Consider the following 25,529-nt stretch of genomic DNA (forward strand, 5'->3'; position numbering starts at 1 on the left):
AGACTGTGTAGCAGGACATCAGCAGAATGTTAAGGATCAGTCCAGCCTCTGTCAGAGAGGTGCTTTGCTTCTCAAGCTAAAGTTCTTCAAAGTCAGGTAGAGAAATTGGCTGAGAAGCTTCAGTCTTTCACTATTGGCAAAAGCGACTCCTGAAAGGGGAAGCTATTGAGATGATTTACAAAATTGCCTGGAGGAGACGTTGTCAAGGAAAGCAGTAATTTCTCTTTGCAGTGAATGCCCTTATGGTGAGATCATCTGCAATGGTAAGATTAAAAGGAAGATCAATCTTGAGTACCTAATATATTCAGCTCCTTGTCTACCACACTGCCAAATGCATACAGACTTTCATTTGACCAAGGTTGCTACCGGGTGTACTTTTCCGAACACGTGCAACATGTGCACATGGGATAAGGGTGAAGGTGCAACCATAAGAATGTTTATTGTGGGGATAGTTGGCAACCTTCAGTCTCGAAAGACTATGGTATCGCGCTCTGAAAGGTGGTTCTGGAACAGTGTCTAGTGTGGCTGAAAAGGCCGATTCGGGAGTGACAATCCCTTCCACACTGGGAGCAAGTGCAGTCTGTCCCTGGCCTGTCTCCCTGGCTATGGGCCTTCCTTCTTTGCCTCTTAGCCTCAGACTGTTGGCCAAGTGTCTCTTCAAACTGGGAAAGGCCATGTTGCACAGCCTGCCTCCAAGCGGGCTGCTCAGAGGCCAGGGTTTCCCACTTGTTGAGGTCCACTCCTAAGGCCGTCAGATCCCTCTTGCAGATGTCCTTGTATCGCAGCTGTGGTCTACCTGTAGGGCGCTTTCCTTGCACGAGTTCTCCATAGAGGAGATCCTTTGGGATCCGGCCATCATCCATTCTCACGACATGACCGAGCCAACGCAGGCGTCTCTGTTTCAGGAGTGCATACATGCTAGGGATTCCAGCACGTTCCAGGACTGTGTTGTTTGGAACTTTGTCCTGCCAGGTGATGCCGAGAATACGTCGGAGGCAGCGCATGTGGAAAGCATTCAGTTTCCTCTCCTGTTGTGAGTGAAGAGTCCATGACTCGCTGCAGTACAGAAGTGTACTCAGGACACAAGCTCTGTAGACCTGGATCTTGGTATGTTCTGTCAGCTTCTTGTTGGACCAGACTCTCTTTGTGAGTCTGGAAAACGTGGTAGCTGCTTTACCGATGCGTTTGTTTAGCTCGGTATCGAGAGAAAGAGTGTCGGAGATCGTTGAGCCAAGGTACACAAAGTCATGGACAACCTCCAGTTCATGTGCAGAGATTGTAATGCAGGGAGGTGAGTCCACATCCTGAACCATGACCTGTGTTTTCTTCAGGCTGATTGTCAGTCCAAAATCTTGGCAGGCCTTGCTAAAACGATCCATGAGCTGCTGGAGATCTTTGGCAGAGTGGGTAGTGATAGCTGCATCGTTGGCAAAGAGGAAGTCACGCAGACATTTCAGCTGGACTTTGGACTTTGCTCTCAGTCTGGAGAGGTTGAAGAGCTTTCCATCTGATCTGGTCCGGAGATAGATGCCTTCTGTTGTAGTTCCAAAGGCCTGCTTCAGCAGGACAGCGAAGAAGATCCCAAACAAGGTTGGTGCAAGAACACAGCCCTGCTTCACGCCGCTTCGGATGTCAAAGGGGTCTGATGTGGAGCCATCAAAGACAACAGTGCCCTTCATGTCCTTGTGGAAGGATCTGATGATGCTGAGGAGCCTGGGTGAACATCCAATCTTGAATCCAATCAATTCAAGATTCTCCCCAAGATTGTGGGGATACTATTATAGCAATCAGGATGGGGAGTCCAAATAAAAAGCAATACAATATTTTTACTTTTGGCCCAATCCTATTGGCCTTTTATGACAGCGGGACTAGTGGCTGCTATTGTAAATGTCCTGCAATGGTGCAAAGGGTGCGCCACAATGGGGCAAGTAATTCAAATATTCCAAGTGATGGACAGTGAAAAGTCCAAATAGGAGTTGGGTTGGCCTGGGTTCTTTTACACAGTTGACGCATTTTACATCAACACCTAGTGACTCAGACTTATTTTCTAATGTCGATTGATTCATGCATTTGGAATGTCTGTTTTCAATATGTGTTCATAGAATCCTAGAGTTGGAAGAGACCTACAAGGTCATCTAGTCCAATCCCCTGCCTATAGTAAAAAATTCTCCTACAGCTTCTCCAGCAGGTGCTTATTGAGCCTCTGCTTGAAGTTCTCCAGTGAAGGAGAATCCACTACTCCCTTGGCGATCTGTTCTACTGCTGAACCGCCCTTATTGCCAGGAATTTTTTCCTGTTGTCCAATGGGAATCTCTTCACTTGCAGTTTGTACTCATTGGATCTAGTTCTACTTTCAGAGGCAGTTAAGAACAAATTTGTCCCTTCTTCCATATGACAGCACTTCAGGCATCTGAAGAATGCTATCATATCCCCCCTTAGCCTTCTCTTCTCCAGGTTGAATATATCAAGTTCCCTCAACCTTTCCTCATAGTGCTTGTTCTCCAGCCCTCTCATCATTCTCATCACTCTCCTTTGAACCTGCTCCAGTTTAGCATTTTTAAACCTCACCTTGCACACATTTCCCAGCATCCAAATGTCTATTTATCTAGCGATCTTTCTATTATCTTCACTGTCCACTACATGAATCTGATGGAGCAGGCTCTAGTCTACAGACACTCGTGCCACAGCGAATGTGTCAGTCTTAAAGACAGCACAGGACTCTTTTCTGTTTGCTGTGATGGGCCAATGGCTACTCTATTAGCATTTATTTGTAGAGGCCGATTTAACAGGTGCATCTTTGGAAATGCAGTAATAAGGGAATTTCACCTGCTGAGCTTCTAGGCTTACAAGTTACCTTAGAAAAAAAGAACAGAACCCTGGATTTCTGCAGTGAATAGGGTATGGTTGTTGCATGCTTTCATAAAAAAGTTGTTCTTCAAGTCAGCTTTAAAACTCATTTTTTAAAAGCTTAAAAGTAGGCTCTCCTTCTATCAAACGACAACAGTAAAAAATAGGTATTTTGCGAAAGACGTTTATCATCATAGTCGTCTACCTGTCTCATTATGTTCGCACTGAGTGCAGTTGAGTCATTGCCCTCTAGATGGCAGCAGAACACATCAAATAACACTTGAACGCCTTTTGCCTTTTGAAAGGAGTATGGTTTCAGCATTTTGCACACAGCATTCCTTCCAGCTAGTAAGCGATCAATGACATCAATTAATTAATAACCGTTTTCAGCATTTAAATTGGATAGAAGCAGTCCCAAAATGACGTGTACTATTTTAAAAACACTCAGGAGGCAATTCTAGGCACACTTATCTGACAGTGAGTCCCCAATTGAACTAGAAGAGGAGCACCACTTGAAAAAGTGTCCAAAAGCAAGGACATCTTTTTCACAGATGGAGGCATGATCCAGCCAAGGCTGGCCCTCTAACTGGCCTTGATGAGCCCCTGAAACCAGGTAACAGTGAGTGGCAAAATATAGACTGAACTGGTGCCCCATTTGCTCATGTGAACATAAGGAACAACCCCCCTGGATCAGGCCATAGGTCCATCTAGTCCAACTTCCTGTATCTCAGTGGCTCCCTCCCCATCCATCTCTGCTGGGCAGCCCTACATCTGCCCCCACCCATCACCTTCTGCCTCAGCCAGCCACTGCTTTGCCATTTGAAAATGGTCAGTTGCTATCTCTCAGCATCACCTAGCTCAAGAAAAGGGCAGGAATGGGAGTGGCTGACTGGGGCAGGGGCAGAAATGTGCCTTTTGCAATAGCAAAAGAAGCACCACCCTTCAAAGATGGAAAGGAAGGGAGAGGAACAAGCTCCACCTCCTGCCCCAGCTAGCCACCCCTGCTCTGGCCATTTGAAAAGGGCAGAAGTGGTGGTGGCAGAGTGGTGCAGGAGTGGTGGGGGAAGAGATGTATACAGAGTGTGGGTGGTGAAGTACTGCCCTGCAAGGATGGAGGAAAGGAAAGGAGGACAAATGAGCACACCCCCTGAAAGTGTATATATGTGTGTGTGTGGAGGGGGGAAGCACTGGACCTCATTAGTCCCAAGCATCAGGGAGGTTTGGTTCAATCTTGGAGCCAACCCAAGTGACAGCATGTTTATGTCTTCTTACATTTATCGGTAAGGTTAAGTGAATACTTTAATTAATACATAATCAATGGGACTTTCTTAACATGCGTAACTTGGGCTGGATTGTTTCCTTGGTCCATAAGTGCTTTTAGGGCAGCCTGCTCTGCCTTCCTGTACTCATTCTGTACTCATTCTAACGCTTTGTCTTTCTAACTCCCTGTCTTCTAACCTTAACCTTACCTTTAAAGCAACCTTAAATCAAAATTGAAAGTTAGCACCTAAGGGAGGTACATAGGGCTACTCTGAGCAGGAGCAGAGTCCTACTCGTGAGTAAGAGCAGAGTCCTACTCGTGAGTAAGAGCCCAAGGGTCAGGCATTTAAATCAAAGTTGAAAGTTAGCTGCACCTAAGGTAGCACTTAATCGAAGGAAGGGAGGAGGATAAAGTGGAAAGCAGGTTTTTCTACTTGTTTAAATTAAACCTATACTTAACCCAGGTTAAACCTAATCTAAGTTAGAACATAACCTAAACAGGTCAGTAAATTGGGACACAGGATCTAGAGAGCAATAAATAATTAAACAAACCCAAATAAAAACTAGCTTGAGGTTACAAAAACAGTCCAGCCTAAGAGAACAGAACTAGGAGGGAAAGGACCTAGGAAGGGCCAATTCCCAACCCATTAAGAGCCCCATTAGGCTAATCCAAGCAGTCCATTCAGGAGCCTGCAGAGTAGGTCACGCCCATCAGCAGCCATTTGCCTTCCTGAGCTTTTGTAAACTCACCTGGGAAGGCCAGCCCCCTTTCAATCAGGAAGGAAGGAGGGGGGAGGAGCCAGCCAGGAGTATAAAGCCAGGCAGGCCATCGCGTGAGGCTCTCTGCAGACGCGTGTGGCCTCTGGGAGCCCAGTGCCTCGGGAACTAAGTGCCAGGTAAGGCACGAGAGTTTAGCATCTGGGCGAGTTCAGCAGCAGGGCGAGGAGGCCAGGGCCCCAGACACTGCCCTTCCTCTTCCCTAGAGAAAAGGGCTGCTATCCAGTGTACGTTTTTTAAAAGGACCCCTAAATAAAACAACAACAAAAAAGCTATGCAGTCAGACAGCCAGCAGCAGGGTGGGGGCTATCCAGTGTTCTGCATCGAGTGCCACATGTATGATTATATGCCTCTGGGGCATAAGTCATGGGTGTGTCCTCGATGCAAGGAGCTCCAGGCTCTCAGGGAACGCGTCCGCTCCCTTGAAGCCTTGGTGGCCGACCTGGAGAAGTGCAGGCAGCCAGAGGAGGACCGTGGGGAGACTTCTGGGGACAATCAGGCTTCGTCCCAACCTCAGGCGTGCAGCTCCTCGGCTGCCCGGGTGGGAAGTCTTGGGACTGGAGGACGTCATCCTGGAGAGGAGGGAAACAATCCCCTAGGGGGGACCCCTTCTCCAGGGGATGGGCCCGTATCTGAACGCACTCGGGATACTCCTCGGCGGGAGGGGGGTCGGGGGCTTCTTGTAGTGGGGGATTCGATTATTAGAAACATAGAGAGGGGGGTTTGCGACGGATGTGAGGACCGCATGGTGACTTGCCTGCCTGGTGCGAAGGTTGCAGACATCACTTCTCGTCTAGACAGGCTAGTAGACAGTGCTGGGGGAGAGGTAGTGGCTGTGGTGCATGTCGGCACCAACGATGTGGGCAAGTGTAGCTGGGAGGTCCTGGAGGCCAAATTTAGGCTTTTAGGCAGGAAGCTGAAAGCCAGGACCTCAAAGGTAGCGTTCTCTGAAGTGCTACCTGTTCCGCGCGCAGGGCCAGCTAGGCAGGCGGAGATCAGGGGTCTCAATGCGTGGATGAGACGGTGGTGTAGGGAGGAGGGGTTTAGATTCGTTAGGCACTGGGGAACGTTTTGGGACAAGCGGGGCCTGTACAAGAGGGACGGGCTCCATTTGAACCAGAATGGAACCAAACTGCTGGCGCATAACATTAAAAAGGTGGCAGAGCAGCTTTTAAACTGATCCCTGGGGGAAGGCCGACAGGAGCCGAGGGGCATCCGGTTCGGGACTCCTCATCCCTATGAGATGAGGATGGGGAGGTTAGAGAACAACAAGACAAAGGCAGGGTAGGAGAAGAAATTGGGAAAGGTAGGGTGATGGGATGTGATAGACGGTTTGGCACAATGAGAGGATGCGGGGACAAAGGAGCGAATAAGCAGCCCATCCTGGGGCATTTCGTGTATAAATGCTTTTATGCGAATGCCCGAAGTCTACGAGCAAAGGTGGGAGAACTGGAATGTCTGGTGACAAGGGAAAATATTGACATAGTGGGCATAACGGAAACCTGGTGGAATGCGGAGAATCAGTGGGATACCGCAATCCCGGGCTATAAACTCTACAGGAGGGACAGGCAGGGGCGTGTTGGAGGTGGGGTGGCCCTTTATGTTAAGGAAGGGATAGAATCCAGCAAAGTAGAGATTGAAGGTGGGTCCGACTCCACCGTAGAAACTCTGTGGGTTAAATTACCAGGCTTGTGCAGCGATGTAATACTGGGGGCGTGCTATCGTCCTCCAGACCAGAAATCTGATGGGGACCTTGAAATGAGGAAACAGATCAGGGAGGTGACAAGGAAGGACAGGGTTGTAATCATGGGGGACTTCAGTTATCCTCATATTGACTGGGTCAATTTGTGTTCTGGTCACGATAAGGAAACCGGATTTCTTGACGTGCTAAATGACTGTGGCTTAGATCAGCTAGTCATGGAGCCCACCAGAGGACAGGTGACTCTGGATTTAATTTTGTGCGGTACGCAGGACCTGGTTAGAGATGTAAACGTTACTGAGCCATTGGGGAACAGTGATCATGCTGCGATCCGTTTTGACGTGCACGTTGGGGGAAGAATACCAGGCAAATCTCTAACAAAAACCCTTGACTTCCGACGGGCGGACTTCCCTCAAATGAGGAGGCTGGTTAGAAGGAGGTTGAAAGGGAGGGTAAAAAGAGTCCAGTCTCTCCAGAGTGCATGGAGGCTGCTTAAAACAACAGTAATAGAGGCCCAGCAGAGGTGTATACCGCAAAGAAAGAAGGGTTCCACTAAATCCAGGAGAGTGCCCGCATGGCTAACCAGCCAAGTTAGAGAGGCTGTGAAGGGCAAGGAAGCTTCCTTCCGTAAATGGAAGTCTTGCCCTAATGAAGAGAATAAAAAGGAACATAAACTGTGGCAAAAGAAATGTAAGAAGGTGATATGGGAGGCCAAGCGAGACTATGAGGAACGCATGGCCAGCAACATTAAGGGGAATAATAAAAGCTTCTTCAAATATGTTAGAAGCAGGAAACCCGTCAGAGAAGCGGTTGGCCCTCTGGATGGTGAGGGAGGGAAAGGGGAGATAAAAGGAGACTTAGAGATGGCAGAGAAATTAAATGAGTTCTTTGCATCTGTCTTCACGGCAGAAGACCTCGGGCAGATACCGCTGCCCGAACGGCCCCTCCTAACCGAGGAGTTAAGTCAGATAGAGGTTAAAAGAGAAGATGTTTCAGACCTCATTGATAAATTAAAGATCAATAAGTCATCGGGCCCTGATGGCATACACCCAAGGGTTATTAAGGAATTGAAGAATGAAGTTGCAGATCTCTTGACTAAGGTATGCAACTTGTCCCTCAAAACGGCCACAGTGCCAGAAGATTGGAGGATAGCAAATGTCACGCCTATTTTTAAAAAGGGAAAGAGGGGGGACCCGGGAAACTATAGGCCGGTCAGCCTAACATCCATACCGGGTAAGATGGTGGAATGCCTCATCAAAGATAGGATCTCAAAACACATAGACGAACAGGCCTTGCTGAGGGAGAGTCAGCATGGCTTCTGTAAGGGTAAGTCTTGCCTCACAAACCTTATAGAATTCTTTGAAAAGGTCAACAGGCATGTGGATGCGGGAGAACCCGTGGACATTATATATCTGGACTTTCAGAAGGCGTTTGACACGGTCCCTCACCAAAGGCTACTGAAAAAACTCCACAGTCAGGGAATTAGAGGACAGGTCCTCTCGTGGATTGAGAACTGGTTGGAGGCCAGGAAGCAGAGAGTGGGTGTCAATGGGCAATTTTCACAATGGAGAGAGGTGAAAAGCGGTGTGCCCCAAGGATCTGTCCTGGGACCGGTGCTTTTCAACCTCTTCATAAATGACCTGGAGACAGGGTTGAGCAGTGAAGTGGCAAAGTTTGCAGACGACACCAAACTTTTCCGAGTGGTAAAGACCAGAAGTGATTGTGAGGAGCTCCAGAAGGATCTCTCCAGACTGGCAGAATGGGCAGCAAAATGGCAGATGCGCTTCAATGTCAGTAAGTGTAAGGTCATGCACATTGGGGCAAAAAATCAAAACTTTAGATATAGGCTGATGGGTTCTGAGCTGTCTGTGACAGATCAGGAGAGAGATCTTGGGGTGGTGGTGGACAGGTCGATGAAAGTGTCAACCCAATGTGCGGCGGCAGTGAAGAAGGCCAATTCTATGCTTGGGATCATTAGGAAGGGTATTGAGAACAAAACGATTAGTATTATAATGCCGTTGTACAAATCGATGGTAAGGCCGCACCTGGAGTATTGTGTCCAGTTCTGGTCGCCGCATCTCAAAAAAGACATAGTGGAAATGGAAAAGGTGCAAAAGAGAGCGACTAAGATGATTACGGGGCTGGGGCACCTTCCTTATGAGGAAAGGCTACGGCGTTTGGGCCTCTTCAGCCTAGAAAAGAGACGCTTGAGGGGGGACATGATTGAGACATACAAAATTATGCAGGGGATGGACAGAGTGGATAGGGAGATGCTCTTTACACTCTCACATAATACCAGAACCAGGGGACATCCACTAAAATTGAGTGTTGGGCGGGTTAGGACAGACAAAAGAAAATATTTCTTTACTCAGTGTGTGGTCGGTCTGTGGAACTCCTTGCCACAGGATGTGGTGCTGGCGTCTAGCCTAGACGCCTTTAAAAGGGGATTGGATGAGTTTCTGGAGGAAAAATCCATTATGGGGTACAAGCCATGATGTGTATGCGCAACCTCCTGATTTTAGGAATGGGTTAAGTCAGAATGCCAGATGTAGGGGAGAGCACCAGGATGAGGTCTCTTGTTATCTGGTGTGCTCCCTGGGGCATTTGGTGGGCCGCTGTGAGATACAGGAAGCTGGACTAGATGGGCCTATGGCCTGATCCAGTGGGGCTGTTCTTATGTTCTTATGTTCTTATGTTCCTTAAGTAGCACCATCCAGCTTTGACCCCAGTGACATTTCTACCATGAACTCAAACACAACAGGCCTATATAGTGATTCAACGAAGCCACAGAGAGAAAAGTAATTGTACAAAAGAAGTGACTGCTGCATTTGTTGCACATCATCCACAGCCTTTTCACAAATATACCCACTGCCATAAGATGGGATGAGCCACTGCAAATCAGAACAAATCTGCTGTGCTAAACAGATATTGCAGCGGTCTTGCACTGTAACGTTCAGCAGAATTCTTAAAATTAATACTTTTTGATATACACGCAGGCTGTGGTCCATAACCTCTGGTGTGTGGGCCATTGAGCACATTATGGTTGTGGAATCTTTCAGGCACGTTCCAGTCCCCATTTATTTATTTACTTTTTTGGAAGAGCAATGATTCTACTTATGCCTCCAGAAGCTGGAATAAGGCAACTGACTATTGCTCAGGGTGCCTGACAGCCCAGCAGTTCTGCCTGCAGTAAGACTTTCCACAAAACGAGGGTTCCAATTCTGCTTGGCCTCCCTTTCATGGAGTTCAGTTACATCACACAAAACCCAATGGTGATCACAAGTCATGTTGCTCTGAGTGCCATACTGTGTTATTGCTGGAGGGACGTCCATTCGGCCTCTGGGTAATAATTAAAATCTCTTCATGGTGAAGGTGTAGCCAATACCTGATAATGTACTTGATTCACAGACCGAACTCCTGAGACTCCAAATGTAATTATGCAATGGAGATGTTATCTTCTGGTGTTGCGTGCACTCTTTTTGCTTCAACAACCAGCAATTCCCTCACTCAAAACATGACTATGTGTGTGCTTCCCCCTCAAACTAAAAAGAGGCTTGAAGGGCAGCTTCATACATTGAGATTGCTGCTGGAAATATCACTCACTGTGACAAAAAGAGTACAGCAAAGTTTCTTAAACTGTGGGCTAGGACCCACTAGGTGGGTCATGAGCCAATTTCAGGTGGGTCCCCATTCATTTCAATATTTTATTTTTAATAGATTAGACTTGATGCTGCCATGTTATGTGACTGCATTTGGGGAAATGTTACAGATTTGTATTTTGAACAGGCTACTATGTATATGCTTTTAACAATGACAGTCAATGGAACTTACTCCTGGGTAAATGTCAGTAGGATTGCAGCCTAGGATTGTTACAAATGTTCCTGCTTTGATGATGTCACCTCCGGTCATGACTTCACTTCCGGTGGGTTCTGACAGATTCTGATTCTAAAAAGTGGGTCCTGGTGCTAAATGTGTGAGAACCACTGAGGTACAGTCTATCCATCTGAGAGTAAGTACATCTAAGATCCTTTTCCTTTGAGTAAGGTATTGAGACACAGCCTGAGGAAATTTGCTGCCTGAGCATGGCAAGGCCTGAAAGCCTGAGGCTGGTATCTAGATGGAAGCCCAAGGCCAAAGTAAGGCAGAAGGAAAGTGTGCCATGTGACCCTGGACTGACCAATAGTGACTGGGTAAATGTGCTGAGTCAGAGTGACTTTGCAGCCCCAATGCAAGTCAATGGGAAAGGGGCCAAGGCATCCTGGGAGAATGAGGTCATGCAATCACTGGAGGATGAGGTAACGGGGATGAGGTCATCCCTTACCTGATTGGTCAGAGGAAGTATAAAGGGGAGGCTGCCAGAGCCTACCTCATGGGTCATTGTGAGGAGTTTTGGAAGAGCGTGAATCTGTGTTGGAGTTGCTGAAGAACCGTGATTGCTGTTTTGCTGCTGTGAGACTGGCTGCTGCTTGTATATTTGTAAATACAGCTTGGTGTTGCACATCTGCCTGGCTCGTGTTTTCATTCGCTTCGCTATCTTGGGTCGCTTTGGGTGCCAGCATTTCACTACACTTTATCTTACTCTGCAGGCTTTGCTCATTGCCTAGCCCAAAAGTAAGAACTTGAGCCTGTTCTCTCCTACTGAAATCACTGGCAGTTTGCAAAAGCACTTTACTGTAGCTGCAGGTTCTTTAATTTTGCGGACTAAAAGCAGATCTTAGCTGAGAATTGGTTAAGCAGGAAATGTCAAAATGTGCTGGGCTTGCTTAGCACAGCTGCTCTCACTGTAGAGGAGTTCACCTGTTTTGGCAATGTGTGGTCCTTTCCACCAGGTGGCAGCCTCCCCTCACCCATGCAGAAAGCAGGTGCTGTGACTTTTCTTTGCAAATGCTGTCAAAACTCATTTGTGACTCATTCAAAAACAGCAAACTTTCCTAGATGCGTTCAGCAGATAAATAATGGTTTTTCACCACTTGATTTGACAGGGAATTGATGCCCAGCAACAATGTTTCCACGCATGGCTACAGAATACAGATTGCATAGGATCTGCTGAAAATGATTTAAAGGTTAAGGATAAGAGCAGGTGGCATCCAGTATTTTGGATTCAGAACTTTTTGTACCTTTATTGTTTGGTGGGGAACTCAGAAAGTCCAATGGTCCAATAAGTAAGCAGCTCTGAAGCAGGCAGTAATGAACCTGCTCTGCTACATGCCCCAGGGCAAAGGTCTGTTGGAAAGATTTTCAGATTCTTTTCACTGACGCAATGCCAAACAGTCACAGACCTTTTGAAAGGGTTTGGAGGCTTTATTTCTACAATAGTAAGTGAATTACACAAGCCAATTGATTCAGTTTGGATACAAATGTTCACTCTAGTTTCCCATCCTGTTTCTCCAGGAACCACACCTAGAAAATCACATTAAATAACGTGGAATAAACAAGTTACCCATGTGAAACTATGTCACTTCCACCTCCTTATTGGGCCTATTATGACAGGTTTGGTGCATGGTCCCAGCTCTAATTAGGCAGTCATTCTACCCTGCATCTCAAAATGTTCCTGGCCCACAACTTCCGGGTGGTAGCCAGGAAGAGAGCCTTCTCGGTGGTGGCCCCCGAACTTTGGAATACCCTCCCCTTAGAATTGAGAACTGCTCCCTCGTTGCTAATATTTCGGCGTGGACTGAAGACCTTTTTATTTCAAAAAGCTTTTAACTTTTGACAGGCTGGCTGGCTGTCTTTCTCCTTTTATATTAGAATCCATGGGGTTTGTTTTAGATGTTTAATCATTTGAAAATTGTTTTAATTATTGTTTTTAATTGTTAATTTTGTATTTTTAATTGTTGTAGGCTGCCTTGTGTGCCCATGGGGCAAAAAGGCGGGATATAAATCAATAATAATAATAATAATAACAACAACTTTGGTTATACAAGATCTTGGAATTTTCCCTTTGGGAAAGTTATGACCTACATGTTCTGCCAATCATTATTGCTTTAGGTCACTTTGACATAATGACCCTCCTATCCTGTTTTTGAGGGAACAACAGTCATTCTCTTGGCTCCAATTTCAGTTATTTTTCTCAAACTAGAGAAAAGAATTTTCACCCTCTAAAATCTCCATCAATCCTCCGTTTTTTTTCTTGGCCAAGATGGAACTGTCCAGGTTTGTGCCCAATCCCTTGGCTGGGAGTTGCTGGAGGATGCCCCTGGGTTTGACACAGGAGGCCTGTGTAAAGTTTGGCCCCAGCAGAGGCAGCAAAAGCCTGCTACAGGCAAAAAGTGCTGAGTCACTCAGCAGGTGCTGGTCAATTGCCTGCAGAGTGACTACAGACAAAGGTGGAAATGGGTGGGGCTGATTAGCCCAAGCCTGCCCTGAGACAGGCACCCATTGGCCAACTTTTGTATAAAACCAAAGCAGCCACTGCTGGACTGAGGGGGTTGTTGGATGGATGGCTGTGGAGCACTTTGTTGCTGTGCTCTAAATATTGTGAGAGTGAGTAGCTCTGGTTCCCTATGTGGGGACCAAGGCTGAATGCCTGTACTGAACAGCACTGCATCAGATGTAAATACACTTTTGTTGAAGGACCCTGCCGTCTGTGCTGTGTTTCTGTCCTCGAAGCAGGCTGCTGCACACACTCCCCGGGAACTGTGCCAAGCTGTGAGACCTTGAGCAGTGGGAGTAAGCTGTCTGTGTTTACCAGATGCCAACAGGAACATCTTTGGCCACATTGCTATCTTAAGGTATAGCTGGTTGGGGATATGCATGTTTGTTTGAACCCCCTTTGTTACTCTTACTTTTCTTGTTATGTAGGTGCATTTGTTTCTTCATGCTATGTGACAGTGTGTATACATTAGACTAAGGCACTTGGTTGAAATCCTAACCACTCCTCCCTGAGAGCAAGCCCTATTGAACAAATAGGATCCACATCTGAGTAGACCTGACTAGGACTGTGCTCTGTGTGAAGTTATGTATGACAGTAGTAGATAGACTAAAGACACATTTTAAAAATAATGTGTATAACTGCATAAAGTGAAATATCCTCAGCAATTCAATATTCACTTTTTACTACTTGATCTAATTAGATCAATAGAATTTTCCTCTCATTTCTGTTAGTACTCCTACATTCTTCCAGTTCAGTGATTGCAAAGAGCATCCGTGTCACCTTGTTTACTTCTCTGTCTTTCCATGGGCTGCTTTACTTGGCTTTACAAATCTAAGCTAAATCAAGTCCCTTCAGACTTAAGTAACCTTAAGATTATTGCCATTCTGTCTGCAGCTAACTTCATATGGCCGACACAACGCTCAGTGCACATTGCAAACACTCTTTAAAAGAGTACTGCTAGGTAGAAAACAGTTTGCAAAAGAAGTACCCTCGAAATGCAAATTCCATCTTTTAACCTTTTCTTTAACCTTTAGATTTAAATAATACTAAGGACAGACCACTTTATATTTGTGTATATTGTGCAATGTACTGTGCAGTGTATAAAGCTTATTGTACTTTTAGCTTAAAGCTTATTGTACTTTTAGCTTAAAGCTTATTGTGAACTTTTAGTTGAAAAGCGGTATATAAATACTGTTAATAATAATACTTATTGCAAGTTAGAATTCTGTTATTCTTAACAGAATATATCTTTAGAAATATGACAACATCTTAATGCAGTCTTATGCATGTTTGCTTATTAATAAGTGAATTCATTTCTAAATAAGTCTGAATAAGACTACTACTTAATCTATTATGAAAATGTTCTTTCATGTAGAGATATCATAAGTGTAGGTTGACCTTATGAAAACTGGTCATCTTACCTTTCATGTTCCTACTATGTATTGTAGATACTAGTGCAGAATGTGGCGGCCCGTGTGGTTACTGGAGGTAGGCGGTTTGACTCTGTCAGTCCACTTCTCCTGCGGCTACATTGGCTGCCCATTTGTTTCTGGGCCCAATTCAAGGTGCTGGTTTTGACCTTTAAAGCCCTATACTGCTCTGGGCCAGGCTATCTTGGAGATCGCTTACTTCTGTACAATCTGGCTCATCCTCTTAGGTCATCAGAGAAGGACTTTTTACAAGTGCCGCTGCCCAGGGAGGTATGTGGGGCGGCGGCTAGAAATAGGGCCTTCTCAGTAGTGGCACCAACGCTATGGAATTCCCTTCCCCTTGACTTAAGAATGGCTCCCTCTCTTGAGACTTTTCGGCGAGGCCTGAAGACCCTTCTGTTTAAACAAGCCTTCTGAGTTCTCGGCCTTTTTAACATCTTTTCAACATCTTTTAATTTTTTACAGGCCTGATTATTTCATGACTTGCTGCTCTATGCTCTTTTTACCTTGTTATCTGACTACTGTTTTTATGATATGTGTTAATATGCTTTCATCTGTTTTTAAATTATGTTGTTAATCTGTTTTTTAATTATGTTTAATCTGTTTTTAACCAGTTGTAAGCTGCCTTGAGTCCCTTCGGGGAGAAAGGCGGGGTAAAAATAAAGTTGTTGTTGTTGTTATTATTATTACTCCATTTTGCATGATGCAGCACATAGCAGACAAAGTATTTATAGCACACGTGTGATAAATAAGATAACTATTGTGGTTGCACACACTTAAACTAAAAAGGAGTTCTTTGGAAAGTATTACTTAAGAGCTTCTTTAAGAGACATTTTAACTATAGGTGTAGTGTTTTCTTGGATTGTGGCACCTCCTTCAGCTGGGTGCTTTTGCAACAAGTTCTTGTTGTAGGAGCAGGAGGTCTGGTCTAGAGGGTAGAGCCTCCATTAGCCCGAAGGTCACCAGTTCAAGGACACCGGCAGCTCCCTGAACGGCTGAGAATGGCGAGAACTTGAAGCAGCTGACAAGCCGAGCTGAGTGATTCCACCTGCTCTTGGTGTGAGCAAGAAGTGTCTTGGCTGCCCTCCATGGGAGAGATGGAGCTGCTTGTCAGTCTGCGTGGGAGAACTAGAGGCCAGAAGTGAGACCAAACCAGGAAGATCCATTTGTTGGTTCTTGAAAGAGAGAACCTCTATGATTGTAAAAATCTCTTGAAGGTTTTAGAAACATCTGCCTATGTAAACTGCCTTGAATAAAGTCAGAGGAGTAATCCAATGACCAGAAAGGCAGTATAGAAATACCTAGTTATTATTATTAAGTTATTATATTTCATACTCATTTATATATACCTATTAGCTTATTTCTCTCCTCATTGCTCTTTTGACTGATTTGAAACAAAACAATAAACAGTTCTTTTTATACTTCACAGACACCCCATATACAACTTAACTCTTTGCACACTCACACATCACAATAACAAAACATAATACAAATCAAACATAATAAAAACACATCATAAGACATCTCATCATTACAACTTTAGAGACTACAAACACTTCTACAGTTTGCAGTCATCAAGAAAAAGGGTCCATCAGGAAAAAGATACGTAATCTTCAAAGTAGTGCTTCATAAGACATCAAACGTTTTTAGTTCTTTTCAAATAAAGTCATAAATAAAGGTCTTTTTATTTAATCCATTCCACTCTTGGATTACGTCTGCAGTTGGTAGTTCATGCACAATCCCATCAGATCTGTTTTGGTTTAATTATTTTCCAAATGGAAAGCTTTCAAGCTTTTGTGATTATTCTTCCAAATCTGTCACATTTACACACTGTTGCTTCACAACTCAATTTTTTTTTAACTACCGCATTCTTGTTAGACCTGTAAAATAGTAAACTCTAAAGCAATACATGTTATTGAACTTATAGCAATGAAAATTCATTATAAAATAGTATAATGGTCAGAAAACAGAAAGTTTCATTCATTTATTCATTCGAAATCTTCAGAAAGTTTCGTCTTTAAAATACTATAATATCTTTACCTATTCCATTCCAATTTAGACTCACATACAAAGGAAACACATTTCTTATTTTCCTCATTGGGCAATATCTTGGCAGATTCCCCAGAAGTGGCTAACTTCCCAGAAACTTTTGGCAACACTTAGTTCTGTTACTTCATGCTGACCGTGACAGCATACAATTGTTCTCACACACACAGTTATGATTTTCATTAAGTTACAAGCCTTTAAGACAAATATAAAGATAAGAGCATACAGATTAAGACAGGTACCTATCTAACTGGTCTTCCTCGAAGTTTTCTTCCGAATATCTCCAGGTAATCTCAGGTAATCCTATCTAAGGTACTTATTCTATCTACACCTGTTCTATCTAAAGTCTATAGCTGCAAGGTACTAACAATCAAGTTTTACTCCAATCAGTTCAAGACAAGAGTTGAAAACTGGGTCTTGCATTAAAGCTTCTTCAGTATTGCAAGCATACAAATACCAGAACTTATCAGATATAGGAATACAGGAATACAGCAACCCCAAAACAAACTCACCCAGATTTGTCTTTTTTTGTACTTTTGTGATAATTATCATTTACTGGAACTTGCTGATTTTCTTCTTTTGTTCTAATATTTTAAGAAATATTTACTCAAATAGTTTGTTCTGTCTGCAAGTTGCTGCACGTTACTTTCTCAACCACTATATAACAAATAATACATATTAACCCACACTATTATAAAGGAAGCAAAAAGAAAACACAGTAAAATGAATTAATAACTTCATCTGTTACTTCATTAGCTCTGTGTTTTGCCTTTAGGATACAAACTTTAATGGTGGTGTTCCTATAAACTAAACCTGTAAACTGAAACGATAAGTTTCCCTTTCCAGTAATAACACAACAAAACAAATTATTAATTAACGTATATGCTAGGGAGAGAAAGGAAAAACTGATTACTGTATGCCAACTTCAGTTTTCAAAAGGACTCTGAAGGCCAAGCCCTTTCTATTGTTAGAAGTTTATTTTGACTTGCCAAACAGATTCTGGTTTACACAGAATTTGATGAGACTTAACTTGGCCTTCTTGCTGGCACTCCTAATAGAAGGAATATTTCTTACTATTACTATTATACACTTACTATTGTAGAAATAAAGCCTCCAAACCCTTTTGAAAGGTCTGTGACTGTTTGGCATTGCGTCAGTGAAAAGAACCTGAAAATCTTTCCAACAGGTCTGCAATACTGCCCCCTGCACAATGCCAGCCCCCTACTTACCTAGCACCATGGAGCCCTGCATGATGTTCAGACTGACTGGGAAAGAGTTCTGGGAAAGAGTTCAGGAAATGAAGTACTGCTTAGGATCATGTCTGGAGCCTTACAAGGCTTTCTGCCTGGTCTAGAGTGTTGCGCGGACAATGTTTAATTCATCATGACCATAATAATAATAATAATAATAATTAATAATAATAATGTAGTACTTTGGAGTGCTCCAAGTGCCTCAAGTACATTTTCAGTCATATTTACAACAACGGTGTACAGAAGGTTAATGTGGTGAGATCCCTAGTGCATTGTGGGTGCAAAGTGAGTGCAGAGAAGCTAAGGGTCAATAGTGACTTGTCTAAGGTCACCTAGAGAGCATATGGCTCTTAGCATCATTAACACACTTGGAGCATGTAATGTGTTTTGCAGACTTTGAGTCAGTCATTATCACAACATCTGACATGGGTCACTGTTATTTCCATTTTACAATCTAGGGCCACAAATACTAGGTATGAAACATGTATGTAGCCTGACTGTAAATATGTTGGTAAGTGTCAAATGTTCCCACGCCTTTGCTCTAACATTAATAGCGCCAAGTGTCCTGCAGACAATAATGGAAAAGAAACTCCTTTCAATCTGCATCAGTCACTTGCTGCATTTTGCTTCCTGTAATCTCCAGGCAAGTTTTTTCTTTTCCAAACAAGAACTGACATCATCTCCTTTCTGATTCTTTAGCATCTTCACCACAGCAAAAGTCTTTGGAGAAGTAGTCCTCTCTACCAGACTTCTGACTGCTGTTCCAAAATGACTAATGATGTTTCCAGAAGCTGTACCTAGCCAAGGGATACAAAACATTATAAAAACTGATACCCTGAAAAAACCTGTAATAATTTTTGGAAAAACAACAACAAAATGTCCCCATAGGAGTGATACCCAGCAGCAACTTCTTGAATCATAGGAAAAAAAGAAGAGATAAAGGAATTAAAGTTCCACAAACCTGGAAAAGGCATGGGTGAATCACAGATATTTTGTGACATCAGGGAGAGAAAAGTCATCTACAGAAGTTACCTGTGTTCACTGAATGCATTGATGGGAGCAGAAGCACAGAGGCTGAGGGTTTCACATCCATATGGCTGATTGAGGTGGTCATCTCAAGGAGCAGATTTGTAGTGGCATTTACCTTCATCTAGCCATTTGTCCATTTGCATTTACTGCCACTACCTGAATTGGAAAAGGAAAAGGGAGATGGAGTGAAAGTGGAAGTACAGAGGAGAATAGTGGGCTAGAATGTCATGATGCTCTAGCCCACAACTCTTCTCTTTTCCTTACTTCCTTTTCTACTTCATCCCCTTCTTCCTTTCCCAATCCAGAAAATGGTAGGAACAAAGACTGGCACATCACCAAATACAGGGGGACAGCATGTCAAGTGCAAAGAAATCTTGGGTCAACCTGACCCTAGTGGTGGCTAGCTATATCCCCATGGCAATGCACCCTCTTCTGGGCCATTCCTCTGGGCATTCTCACACTCAGCATTTTTCTTTATAGAGTAGCATTGAATCCAGGGAGGGTTCTTCCATATGATCTGGAACCTAGCTGGTTAAGGTTCCAGATATGTATAAGTATGCATAAGATTGTAGCCTAAATGAATATGAAGTGAATATTTGGAAATGAGCAAATTATTTTTCTCCCCAGCAATTGCTCTTACCTTCTTATGGTTGCTTCCATCAAACTCTGGCATTGTGTGGTTTGTTACTTGATCTCATGCATTCAGAAAATATATACAGGTGTGTGCCACTTAACCGCGAAGATACGTTCTCCAATCTCCATTGTTATGCAGTTAGGTTGTCAAGCAGACATTCAGTCCAATCTAGTGCCTTTGCTGTGTAAACAGATACTTCCTGCCAGAAACTAGCTGGCTGTACAGGCTACTGGAATAGATGGCCTCTCCTTTGCATTAAGGGCCTCTTTGTTGTGTAAATGGACATTCTGCTGCAGGCTATGGGAGACCCAACTACCTCATTAAGAGCCTCTTTGTTGTGCTTTGACCACCGTCATATATGCGGTCCATTGTTAAGCGGAAGGTTGTTAAGCGGCAGACGCCTGTATATATTTTTTTCTGCTGCCTATGGTGGGAAGGCTTTTGTTTGTTTGTATGATAGGCAGAACCAGACATAAATGACAAAGCTATTACCCACAGTAAGACATATTTTCACCTCTGTCCCCTGGCATTCTGGAAACAGAGAGAAACGTTTTGCGATTAATGCATTTCCAACTGCATTTAGCATGAATAATAATGATCTCATTAAGGTCTGACAAATCTGTTTTTTACATGGGTTGCCTTGAATTTCCATAGATAAATTGAATGTTAGCCTTTGAGTAAGTACAAATTTGTAGATAATTAAAATCACGATTAGGCAAGAAGGGGGTGAAAAATTAAGGTCAGAAGCAAACCATTTGGAGTCATGCACCTTTGCCCTTGTGCTTTCTCCGGTCAGGATAAAGTTCTAGTCAGTTTGGCATGGAAGTCTGAGATGGAATTGGGGTGGGGGGAATGATTTCTCCTCTGTAGAAATGAAGGAGAAGTGCTCCCAGCATAAATGCCAAGGGCGTTTAGCTGGGGTCCTAGGTTGTGGCACTCTGATTGTCACAGGTGGAGGCAGGGGATGGTTTGTGGAGTGAATTACAGAAGCCATTCCAGATTCTCTAACCCAGGGGTGTAAAACATGTTTCAGGTAGTGGGCCGAATAGTATTCATGGCACCTGCTGAGGGCCGGAAGTGATGTCATTAAGCAGGAAGTGACATTATTGGGCAGATGGCCAGGAAAACACTTTGTTCTCACATAGGAACTCATTAGCTGCAAATGACAGAAGAGAAAAGGTGCAAACCTTGTTCATAATTTCAAGATATGAGGGAGCCCAGTTATCACGCTGGGAGAGCCAATTGTAACAGGGACCAGATAAATTGCTTTCGAGGGCTGCATCCGGCCTGCGGACCTTATGTTTGACACCCCTGCACTAAACCACTCCAGAGTTGGGGTAGATCAGAATAAATGATGGTCATGATAAAGGCTGCAATCCTAAACTCACTTTCCTGGGAGCAAGTCCCATTGAACACAATAGGACCTACTTCTGAGTAGATCTGGTTAGGATTGTGCCCTATTTACATGCCACTTCAATATAAAAATACAGTGGTGCTTGCTGCCAGAGTGCCAGTGGAAAGGCCACAGCTGCACTGCCTATGGCAGTGGCCCTGTTGGGACTGATTGAGGCAGGTAAGTTGGCAAGAGATGCAGGATGGCATGGGGGAGGTGGAATGGGACAGGAGGAGAGCAGAACAGCAAGGCGGCAGGATGGGGGATGGACAGATTGGCTCTAGGAAGGGGGCAGGTTCATTGGCAGCAGCGGCCATAAAATCCTAGCTTCTTTCTTGGACCCAGTCCCATGGCCCAGATCCATGCGGACATGTGCCAGCTCTTTTGCTAGAGCAGGGCCAAGTAGACCTCTGCCCTGCAGAGTTTTAACCTTAGGTAAGGAAATGAATGTTCTCTTAACCAGAGGAGGCTTCTGTGACTACCCCCCCACCCCCGCAAGATGCAGCGGTAGCCTTTTCGGCATCATTGAATTATGGGAGTGGGCAATCATAGGATTGGGTTGTTAGTCTTACTGAATTTTAATCTGTTCATAGCAAGTCAACAAAGGGACAACAAGGGTAAAATTCTGTCCTTGCTCCCTATTCTTAACTCATCTCAGCAGAGTTCATCAAAGCCTACTGGACATGGCTGACCCTATAATTACAAAAGAAAAATAACATTCTGATGTTTCAAAAGCAAATGGACATTTATGCCATATTTAAATCTCCCTGCTTCCCAGCTCCATATATATATGCAGTAGCCCTCTTTCTTTAATTTCTCCCTAAAAATTATAGCACAGCCTTAATTTCTCAAGTTGAGGGGGAAAAAGGTTTCTTTTAATCAGAGAAGCCTATAAATATAAGCAGCAAAAGGAATAAGTATTGCAGGGAGAAATTATTTTAGTACATCAATATTGCACAGGAGAAGAAAAGCTTTTCAGCCCTTGTTTGACTAAGGAGAAAGTGAGAGGAAAACGGTGTGGTGGCAGAAAGATTTACGATCCATTAGAGTTTCCCTTGGATGTTAGGTTTGCGTTGCACTTCCCACAGGTTGGACTAAAGCAGTGTTTCTCAAACCGTGGGTCGGGACCCACTAGGTGGGTCACGAGCCAATTTCAGTTGGGTCCCCATTCATTTCAACATTTTATTTTTAATATATTAGACTCAATGCTACCATGGCATATGACTGCATTTGGGGAAATGTTTCAGACCTATACTTTTAACAAGCTACTATGTATATACTTTTAACAATGATAGTCAATGTGACTTACTCCTGGGTAAGTGTGGGTAGGATCGCAGCCTAGGATTGTTAAAAATGTTCCTGCTTTTATGATGTCACTTCCGGTCATGACATCACTTCCAGTGGATTCTGACGGTTTCTCATTCTAAAAAGTGGGTCCTGGTGCTAAATGTGTGAGAACCAGTGGACTAACATATTAATGAAAGTGGATTTAGTAATTCAGGAATATTTTGATATAAGACACCATGGCTTCCTCATGAGGAAGCTGCTTGAACCATTCACTAATGAGGCTATACTATATCTCCAAAACTAGACGCGATAGGGCAAAACATGCCCTATTTTTGGAATCGGCACCCCAAATGCATATCAAACCACCATACAGTTTGGGAAAAACTTTTCTGACCCTCAATTTTGTAGGCCTGTGTTATTGGACTTCAAATTATTACAGGCCTGAACTTCAGAGTTATTCATGATGGTGGTGACCCATGGCCTATTCATGCTTAAAAAATGAGCTGAAGCATGAGCAGCTTGTGTGCATGGCCCTGAAAAAGGAGCATGATGGTCAGACTGGTCATCCATGCTCTATAGGAGGCATGGATGGGCCTTTCATCCCAGATAATGGATAGGCATATTGATATATACCCTGCACCTTATGTACCAGTTCAAGGGCCAATGTGGGTTGAGCACTATGAAGATCTTTTTCTAGGCCATGAGCTCTCTATTAAAACTTTGTATAGGTTTTTCCAAAAGTTGTTCAGGGTCATGGACATGGTCTAAATCAAGATATGGTAGCTTACCTCAAGATTACTCAGCGCATTGAGGAACAATAACCAGGATCTAATCCAGTGCCTATTCTAGGCATCAGAAATTGGCATTGTTGGGCATCTGCCCATCCCCCCATTCCTTGCCCCCGTTATGTCCTGCCAGCACTGTTCACTGAGGCCAAATATTCTTAGTTAGACAGAGCAGAAAAAGTTACCATGAAGCCTGGCACTAGTAAAAGCTATTGCAGCAGAATTGTTAAGAAACCTGGGCAGGAGTGGGACACAGTCTCCTGGTACCAGAAGGGGTACACCAGATGTCTCCCTGCTTTACCTTGCGGTGCTCTAGTCCAGTGGTCTTCAACCTTTTCATTCTCATAAGTTGCAATGACCCCACAACTAAGGCTATGAGACCCCATTGGGGTCACGACCCCAAGGTTGAAGAACACTGGTGTAGGCAATATTGATCTAGATCAGGGGTGCCCAAACCCCGGCCCTGGGGCCACTTGTGGCCCTCGAGGCCTCTCAATGCGGCCCTCAGGGAGCCTCCAGTCTCCAATGAGCCTCTGGCCCTCTAGAGATTTGTTGGAGCCCACACTGGCCCAACACAACTGTTCTCAGCTTGAGGGCAACTGTTTGACCTCTCGCGTGAGCTGTGGGATGAGAGCTCCCTCCACTGCTTGTTGTTTCACGTCTGTGATGCAGTAGCAGCAGCAAAGGAAAGGCCAGCCTTGCTTTGTGCAAAGCCTTTTATAGGCCTTGAGCTTTTGCAAGACCTTCATTCATTCATATAAGTTCATCTTTAATATATTCATTTATGTAAACTTATGTAAATTTATTCAAATTTTAAATGTAAATTAATTCTTTTTTCCCCTGGCCCCTGACACAGTATCAGAGAGATGATGTGGCCCTCCTGCCATAAACTTTGGACACCCCTGATCTAGATGGACCAACAATCTGACAATATACTGCAGGTTCATATGAAAGCTAGAAATGGGTTTGCTTTTTTTTAAACTGAGAAAAAGTTGAGATTGGTTTGATGGGAGTGGGGAGAACATTAGGTTTTATAATGAAAAGCCAGATTCCATGATTCATGAGTGAGTTGTAGCCATACAGACTTCTTCACTCTGTATATTAGATGCAACATATCTAACCCGGGTGAGCTTATCTATATGATTTGCTTGACACTCTCTGCCATTATCAGCAGTTTAGGTGTTGATGGAATTATGCCTTGACATAAAAACAGTATGGTGAAACACTTACTTTTCATGACTTGTCTGGAGTTCTTAAACATTGTAGTGTTTACGACAATGCATGTTTATGAGTTATGAGAAGATGATAGTCAGAAACTAAAGACATTCCCTGCAGGCGATAAGAGTTTGCAATAATTCTGCTGCAGTCAAAGTTCCCTTCAAATAAAGTTTGGTCCTGTGAATTTACTTTTTTATTATTGGAAAATTGCTGTTGCAATTGATATAAATGCTTGGCGAGCAAAAGGGGAACGTTATTAGATACTTGTCCCTTGAGGCATCTCTTAGAACATAGTAGCAGCAATGGAAAAAGTCTGAGGAGGGGCTCAGGGTGGAAAGAAAGAGAAATGCACGAGCATGAAAATCACAGGAGGCTGAAAAGAAGGTTGTAAGAAACATGCTAAGGAAATGTGAAAATGACACATTTCTTCTAAACTCCCATGATGCCTTGTGGTGAAATTCTTGATCTGCGGGAATATGCATGTAGCTTTCGGTTCCAATCCTAAAAGCAATGAGAGTGGAACTAGGCGTAGGCCACAATCCTAACAAACTTTCCAGCACTGACCTAAGGGAAATGCAATTCCAGGGTAAGGAAACAAACATTGCCCTACCTTGAGGAGGCCTCCATGACTGCCCCCCACCCAATTGCAGGATGCAGCACCTGCCCCACTGGCACAGCTATGCCAGGGCTGGAAAGTAGGTTAGGATTGCACCCATTGTCCAAAAAATGTAAACACTCAAAGCTGTGTATGATGAGATAACGTGAATGGGAAGAAAGGGGAAGGATTTGTAGGGGAGAATCTGCGATGAAAGGAAAAGGATTGTAATTATTCTATGTCAGTCTGTCTGTCTGAACCAGTAGATATGTTTGAGTGAAAGGTTCCTTCTACGGGTTTCAAGGTTACATTCACTAACTTTTCCTGATGTTCTACCCTTTGTTATGTAGGGCATTGCCAAAGGACTAAAAATAACACCTAAAAATGCTGAAAGGCACTAGGAGCCAAGATGTTGAGGTTCTACTAGGTACAGAAAGAAAGACCAAAACAAATATTCCATTCAAAGGACCCTAGACTTGGATAATTCAGTTGCAGTCTAGCTTCTGCAAAAGCCCTCTCCCATCTGAGTGCAGAGACAGAAGAGGGACGAGTGTATATGGAAAATACACCCTTGCCACCTACGCACTAATACTCTATTAGTATTATGAAAAGAGATCATGGTTAAGTTCCATTGTGTTGGCCTTGTAATATGTAGCTTGTCTCTTAGGATCCTGAAATTCATTGGAGGCTAGTGAGACTGAGGGCCCAATCCTATCCAATTTTCCAGTGCCGGTGCAGCTGTGCCAATGGGACGTGCAGTGCATCCTGTGGTGGGGAGGCAGTCACAGAGGCCTCTTCAAGGTATGGGAACATTTGTGGTATGGGCTGCATTGTAGCTGCACCAGTGCTGGAAAGTTGGATAGGATTGGGCCCTTAAATGGCACAGCAGTGTGTAGGATCTCTCCT

The 25,529-nt window shown here is 44.0% G+C and overlaps 1 protein-coding gene across 1 annotated transcript in view; it reads right to left on the reverse strand.

Moving 5' to 3' along the window:
* RPL24 (ribosomal protein L24) overlaps positions 1-22,487 on the reverse strand; it is a 276,024-nt gene extending 253,537 nt beyond the window's left edge. Inside the window, exon 1 of the mRNA XM_066619765.1 lies at positions 22,483-22,487. Coding sequence (XP_066475862.1) covers positions 22,483-22,487 — 5 coding nt within the window. The remainder of the gene's footprint in view (positions 1-22,482) is intronic.
* Between the last annotated feature and the right edge of the window lie 3,042 nt (positions 22,488-25,529).

This window comes from Tiliqua scincoides, chromosome 3 (assembly GCF_035046505.1).
Source record: "Tiliqua scincoides isolate rTilSci1 chromosome 3, rTilSci1.hap2, whole genome shotgun sequence".
NCBI classification, from domain to species: domain Eukaryota; kingdom Metazoa; phylum Chordata; class Lepidosauria; order Squamata; family Scincidae; genus Tiliqua; species Tiliqua scincoides.